The sequence below is a fragment of the Syngnathus typhle genome, linkage group LG5, assembly GCF_033458585.1.
Source record: "Syngnathus typhle isolate RoL2023-S1 ecotype Sweden linkage group LG5, RoL_Styp_1.0, whole genome shotgun sequence".
In the NCBI taxonomy this organism is placed as follows: domain Eukaryota; kingdom Metazoa; phylum Chordata; class Actinopteri; order Syngnathiformes; family Syngnathidae; genus Syngnathus; species Syngnathus typhle.
Window position 1 is genome coordinate 9,907,946 of NC_083742.1, and position 7,647 is coordinate 9,915,592.

The 7,647-nt window shown below is 40.8% G+C and overlaps 1 protein-coding gene across 1 annotated transcript; it reads right to left on the bottom strand.

Annotated features, from left to right (window-relative positions):
• Positions 1 to 272: 272 nt before the first annotated feature.
• Positions 273 to 6,758, bottom strand: unm_hu7912 (un-named hu7912). The gene is made up of 2 exons (XM_061278789.1): positions 6,606 to 6,758; positions 273 to 4,637 (listed from the first exon to the last, which is right to left on the bottom strand). Exon 2 carries the CDS (start codon positions 4,586 to 4,588, stop codon positions 1,397 to 1,399), a length of 3,192 nt encoding a protein of 1,063 aa, XP_061134773.1. The 5' UTR covers positions 4,589 to 4,637; positions 6,606 to 6,758; the 3' UTR covers positions 273 to 1,396.
• Positions 6,759 to 7,647: the final 889 nt, after the last annotated feature.

The following is a 7,647-nucleotide window of genomic DNA, read 5'->3' on the forward strand; positions in this document are numbered from 1 at the left end:
AGATTTTTTTAAGATCTATGATAGACCTAAATTACTGTAACTGAGTATCATGCTACACTTCATTTGAAAACAAAATCATTTAAAAAAAAAGAGAATTTACTGAAAGTAACAGAAAAAATAGAAAAAAAAAAAAGAAAAACGGATTTACATAACCCTAACCCTAACCCTCAATAAACTAAAACATGTTTATGTGAAATAAATACAAGTAAAAGAAATTCATTTGTTCAATTCCATTTATTATATATCTATATATAGGTTATAAACATCACAAAATATATTTTTTTAATCTTGCACAAAGATAAGATCCAGTAAAAGAGCAATCTTAGTTTAATCAGCAATAACAACAGAAGCAGGCATATATCTAGGTTCAGCGTTGCAGATTTTTCGGCACATTCTTATCATTTGCCATTTAAAGAAAATGAGTCTTCACAAAACATGTTTGAAAAGAACTATTTCATATCAGTAATGAAAATCATTTTAACTGTGTTGTTTATTTTGCTATTGTATTGCATATTGTCTAAAAACATAATGCACTCATAGCTTCTATTATTCAATAGTCAATAAGGTAACTTTCTCTTAATTTAGAGCAATTATAATAGCGTAAATATTGTTTAAAATTAAATTTTAAATTGTGTTTCTTACATATCTGAATTCAAAATAACATGCTTTAAGCAAAATAAACGTGTGATTTAAAGCAGTTGTTAAGACCACCTCCTAAGCCAGAAAAAAAGATTTAAAAATGATACTTTGCTTTATTTAAAATACATATTTTCAAATGAAGGCCACTTTCAAAGAAAGCAGTTTACCCAAGCACGTTTCATCTAAAATACACAAGTGGAAAAGTAAAATGCTGTCTTGATTGTACTTCGTTTTCTATCAAACAATAACTAAAAGACTCTTATAAAAATATCCACGCAAATACAGTTTACTAAATGAATATACTCTCACCTACAAGTCACCTGTTGCAATGTTACTGTTACAGGGTATAACAGAAATTCTAGATATATTTGTTTGGGGGGCAATTCTGAGGAATACTTGTGTGTAATATGTGGAGGCAAAACGATGTGCAAATGGGATACGAGAAATTTTGTTTGCTTTGTACATTGTGTCTATCGCATTGAAGAGAAACTGAATAATTCATACACTTTCCAACACATGGACTGCTGTGTGTCCAGTTTGCATGCAGTCTATAAAGTTCTTTGAGAGCAAGAGAATCAAAGCAAGAGTTGAATATTTGTGTGCATGTGTTTAGCATAGGTCAGTGCCAGTGTGCTAAAGGTCAGTGGAACAGGAGGGAAATTGGCCATATGCAATGTTCAAATTTCCTATTGAAATATATTTACACTATTTACATTTTGTGTAACTGACATCATTATCATTCCTTTCCTGTGCTGTCCTAAATAATATCATCCAAGAGATGGGGGGTGTCCACCCAGTCTAATGTTCTCGGCTCTGACGCCGCCATAATCATACACATGAACTGTTTCCCTGTTCTCTTATCTAACGGGTAAATGGTTGTCGGGGTGAACCTTTTGTTACTCTCAACAAACTCACATAGCTGATTATAGATTTTGGGGTACTCGTGTCGAAGGAAGACACCTCTGATCCTGAGCTCACGCTGAATGTTGACAAAGCACACCTCCCTGGCTTTCCTTCCCTCCTCCCCCTCCTGGTCAATGGCTGGCGTTCCCGGAGGCGGAGTAAGGATGAGAGTTTCCATTTCACTATCCTTCTTCAGTAGCTTTTTTTCTGGACTTGAAGAAGCCAAGGAAACCTTTGCATATTTTCGAACCGTTGGTGTTTGGACCCTTGGCGAGGGTCTGTTAGGCACTAGTTCACCAACAGCTAGAGATACATTCAAGAGGAAACATTCACTGGGGTCATACTCGTTACCCGCCTGCTGCAGTTCCTTACAGTATTCACCCAAGTTGTCCTTAAAGCCATCCAGCTCTCTGAGAGACAGATAGGTGGGAGACATGACGAGGCCCTCAAGCCCAACTTGGAGAAAGTTATCAGCCGACTCTGGATTGGCAAAACCCAAAAAGAGGACACCTCTGCCTCTGGAGAGGTAACCAGCTTTAGCAATGCGAGAGAAGGCTTTGTGAATCTCGGAGTTTTCTCTGCAGAACTTGATGGTGTGCCGACACACGCTGCTCAAACGGCCGTACACGCAGGTCTCCTTGTGGGACTCCCAGTCATCCCTGCGACAGTTTCGGGAGCAATAAAAGGTGTAGCAGCTATGACATGATTTGAAGTACAAGCATGCATTGAACATATTTTCAGAACGTTTGCACTTCTTGTTAGCACACACCATGGTTTCTTCTTCCTCCACGCTGTGGTCTGGAGAGCACTCTTCTGCACTTCTTTGTAAAGCATCACACCCACTATCGGGGTCTTTGATAGTGTCGGGGCTGGATTTAGAAGATGGGAGCTGCGTGTTCAGACATTCAAGATTTTCAATCTCAGAAGATCCCCTGACCTTTTCATCATCTTCACTAATCAGTTGTTTAAGCTGATCCAGAAAGTCCCCACTAGGCTTCCTGCTGGTTGGTGGCTTGTAATCAACCACTAGGTCAGCTAACAACTCATCAAGTTGCTCCAAACTCTGCTGAAGGGAGACATTGTTACGTTTCTTTTCTTTGGTCATTTCTGCTGCGCTGAGTGACTTTTTAATATCACTGACTCTCGGCGCAAATTTCTTTTCACTGTCCAGCGTATTCCAGTTGACAGCGTGCACACCACGCGGCTCACGGTTGCCTGCACATATGTCGTTGTCAGTTATGGTGATCTCAGGAGTCACAAACCAGTGGCCACTCTTGCTAGTCTTCCACGGATTGCTTGGACCTCGCTCTAAAGACGTCTCAGAGAGAGACAGGGCGGCATAGCGCTTTGGAGAACTGGAAAGGTTCAGGATAACGGGTTGAGATGAGACATTGGGAGATGCCCCGTGCCTTCCTTGATGAAATAGGTTCTCATAGCTTCTTCCACGAAGCACCGATTGGTCTTTGTCATGGCGAGGATAAAGAATATTGTCCCAAGACTTGGAGTGGGTTTTGGCCTCTGTCCTAAGCCTACTTGTCTCTGTGCCGTAGGTAGAATACCAAGGGGGCATACCAGTGTCAACCCTGACTCTTGGTGGAGTGAGCTGAGAAGACTGGTTGGAATAACCAGATATACTTGAGCGGTACCAATCATCTGAAAAAGCCTGTGACATTCGCGGGCGCCTCCTGCCTTCTGTGTGATATTGCCTTGATGGAAAGTACCGATCCTCAGGAGAATTAAACGGCTTGTTATAATATAAATTCGAGCAACTTTGGTGGTATGGATTGAAACGGGGGTCATCCCCAAAGTAAGTGCTTGATGGGGTTTGAGAAAAGCAGGACCCTGCCTCACTCATAGGGTAGGGTGTACTATATACAGAGTGTGATGGCTCTTGGTTTGTATCTGCGAAATATGACCTGAGGGGAAGCGTGTGTACCCATCGATTCCTTGGATCACACTGACTCGTCATAGTACTTCCTCGGCTGGCTAAACTGGATCTATCATCCTGAAAGTATGCCCTTGTATAGGGATAAACCGGATAGCGAACTGGGTCCTCTGTGTAGAAGAACTTTGTTGGGATGTTTGGGTTTGAGTAAGCTCTTTGTTCCTGATTTAGAACCATTGCTGTTTGTGATGGCATTCGGTACATGTCTTGATGCTGGTAAGAAACAGGAGACATGCTTGTAGCGTAGTGATATCCTGGTCGGAAATCTCCATTGTAGCATTCACTTGGAGTTGGTGTTGGTGAGGATACCTGCCGTGGTACATACAAACCTCGACTGCTACTAGCCTGTGAGAATCTTTGCCAAGCGAGTCGTTCAGGCCGTAGATTGGGGACCTGTCTAGATGTGTGTTGGAGCACAGCAGCATCCGGTTTAATGTCCACACGGCACCTGACATGAGGCGTTGCGGTTGTTGTTTCTGATTTACCCTCATTAAAACAATCAGAGACATACAGGGGAGAATTAGGTTGCAGTTTAATAGGGTGGACCTCGTTCAAAAATGCTTTGTTGGAGGAATGTGCTTCTCTTTGTGTTTCAGAGGACCTCAAAGTGTCCGGAGCGACCTTGGGTTGGTTGGCCTCCAGAGGAGACACAGAGATGGGCACAGGAGTAAGAGTCGATTTGATTCTCGGAGCACTTCGGGATCTTTTTCTATTTACAGAATCCGACCATGTGAGGTGGCTGGTTTTGTCTTGACCGGTCTGTTGTTGGATTTGCCTGGCGTTAAACAAATCTGGAGATGAGAAGCGAAGATATCCTGGTTGATCCAGTCCATTCCATGTTAGATCTTTCTGTAATGTCTGCTGTTCTGGACGCTTAAAAGGATACTCCATTGGGGAAGACGCAGACTGTGGGTCGTCCAGTGATTCGAGAAAATCAAAGCTGCGGCAGTGTCTTTTGTTAATGATTTCTGCTTTATCAATCATCTTCAAGTCACACTGCAATGAAGAGTGAGCAGAACTGACGTGTTCGGTGGTTGGATATAAAGGAATGTCCTGGTAAAGAGTTGATGTCAGGATATCAGGAGGATGTGTCCGGGTCATCTTAATGGAACTTCAATGCCCTCCATTCAGTGTGACATTTCAACAAAACCTAAAGGAAGGAAAAAATATGTTGAGTCAAATAATCTATGACCTCGAGACTATAGACTACGAACTTGTAGTAAATACACATTACTGCGTGAATGGCTTATGCCTGGCACCCACTACTAGTGCGTCACAGCACAGACCTGTTTCTGAAAATAAAGCTGTGGATTGTCGTGTTTGTTAGTTAGCTGACTATGTCCTGGTTCATAAAAGATGATGATCAGACTGGTGTTGCCATTATTATTTTTGGGGTTGAAAAAATTCAAAGACATAAAAAAGTCCAAGTCTTAGAAGTAGTATGTATGAAAATTTTACTCGGATACAAACTTTAATGGGTTCTTCCTTCATGCCGCATTATGGAACGTTCACAAACAGGTTTACAAATTTGCAATTGTAAAAAATGTAGATGAAGGAATTTTCAACAGTATTCCATTTTAATTATGTGGACTGAAAAAGTACTCAAAATAATATCTTCATCAAAAATGTCATTTTGTTTCAGTAGAACCACACCCAGGAAGAAAATGGTCAAAAATGACTATATATTGATGTATTGAAAAAAACATTAGTAGCACTACTATAAAATTAAGTTGTTCAAACAGATGACAAGTCCAATGAAAAAGACAATCAAACTCAAGAACTGCGAATATTTTACTAGGCCTATTTCTTAGGTGTTTGAACACAAACAATTGTTTTCCATTTGTAATGCATAGAAAAGTCTCTTGTTGGCCCTCACCCATGAGCTAACCCTGAGCTGCCATCTGTTCACTGTCATGAGAGAGAACTAACCAGCCATGTCCCTGCCATGTCTCGCCAACACACCTAGATATCACGTCTGCTCACGCTCAAAGAATCTCAGCAGTCGAGGCCATAATGCTGCAAATTTCTTTTCGTGGGCCTGTTTTACGAAAATGCTCATTATTATTATTATATATGACTTGTTGGAGAAATATAAATCATTATAATTTTATATTATCATTATATTAAGACCTCTAATTTTAAATACCAGATGTGAAAATATCAGACTTTTTTTCTCCATAATAATTACATTGTATTGTCATTATACTTCAAGCTATTTGTCCCGTACTAATCTAGGTGTATTAAATAGGAGTGGGCAATTGAATCAAGCTGTTTTACTTGTAAAATACAACTACAATGAATCCACTGTGATAAGATGACTGCACCCTAACCTGACACATAATCATATGATAATACTAGCTTTAATTATCTGCATCTAAAATAATCAACAGGAAAAAAGCACCACGCTGCAATTAATATTTAGGCTTTTCTCCAAAGTAGTTAAATGACTTGTATGCCTGTACTTTGGTTTTGCAAAGTTATTTTTTATTCACGGTCAAATGCAGCTGCTCAATAGATGTGCTACCCCTTTCTTTCTTTCTTTCTTTCTTTCTTTCTTTCTTTCTTTCTTTCTTTCTTTCTTTCTTTCTTTCTTTCTTTCTTTCTTTCTTTCTTTCTTTCTTTCTCACCCCTCAAGTTTTAAAATCGCATGCCACATCCTGTCTCCATAGTTACTGCACACAGCACCATTCACCACACAAGGGCAAAAATCTCTGACAAAATGGACACTGAATCAGCAAATTTAAACTTGCAACACAATCGTGTTTTTTTTTTTAATTTATCATAAAGTAGGCCTTGATGATGTTTGGACGTACATTTGAATCATTTTATGGCTATTTGAGCAACTAAATGCACAACCCGCGTTACTGCATTTGGAATGAGAGTACCCATTCCTTAAAGCTTGCGAACCCTGACTCGGTGTTTTATCGTCTCATTTGAGAGTAGTGTTAAATTTTGGTGCTGCGGCACCATGGGCCCGATGCGTCCGATGTGGTACCAATGACATCATTTGCGCAGGAAAGGGGGAAAAACAAAATCATCGGGTTCGAACCGGGACAACGTCTTGACTTTGGGCTAACTTTGCAAAAATAAGACTTGGCGAGTGAAGGTCGAGTCTTACCGGTTTACCGTGCAATTGATCAGATGAAATGGGCGGCGATGGCGTAAGAGGAGGAGGCGAATGTGTACTGCAGCTCGCCGCACCTGCTGGGGCGCCTCCATGCGTCGATCTCCTGTCTCGGATGCGTTACATCTCAGCTTCACCTCAAATCGCTCCCCCTTGTCGTGTTTAATGTGGAACAGAGCGTGCGGGGGTGTGTTTGTACGTGATGGAAGAAGAGGAGTCTGAGTCTGCGTCGAGAGGCGTGGTTGCGTCGCTTGTGTATGCGCGTGTGCGCGCACGTTGCGTGCGCGTGAATAAGGATGGAGAAGTCCATCCGCCAAGTGATCCGTCAGTTTCATCGTTCACGGTTCATGAACTGAAGTGAACAAATCAAGAGTGGGCGCTAATCCTCTACATACGTATCTGGCTTTGTCAAAATAGGCGCTTTCATTTTTTCAACCTCTGTGGTTGATGAAATGATGTTAAAAAAGACATACAGTGCCCCGAAAAGGTTAAAAGGTCCCTCCTTGAGCTGTCCAAAGCTTAAGATATTTTGTTTATAATTCAACCAGTTGGTTGTTTTTTATCTCGAGATATCAGAATAAAAGGGGCTGCAAATGCATGTCACATTTTTTTAAATTTACATTCTCTTGAGATTTTGAAAACCATCTATCATTTTCGTTCCACTTTACAATTACCGCATGTGCTACTTTGCCCTCGCATTTACTAAGGCAAGGGTTGAAAAAAACAACCTCAAAATGTGTTTTTAAAATCTTTTTTTTTTTTAATGATTGCGGCACAGATTTCTGATCGAAATAAAGAAACACTGAGGCCATATTTATTATCATTACATTTGCAATCACACAAATAGCAAACAAACCATGGTGCAATTATTGGTATGAATTCTCATTCATTTGTAAGATTTATCACTCATCTTTTTTTCATTGGGGCTTCTTTTAACCCTTTGTGGCGTCATTCTCACCTTACCATCGCATCTGCATCATTATAATCGATGGCAGGGACAGTTGCCTGCGAGCCCCATCCCGCCCACGGCGTGCGA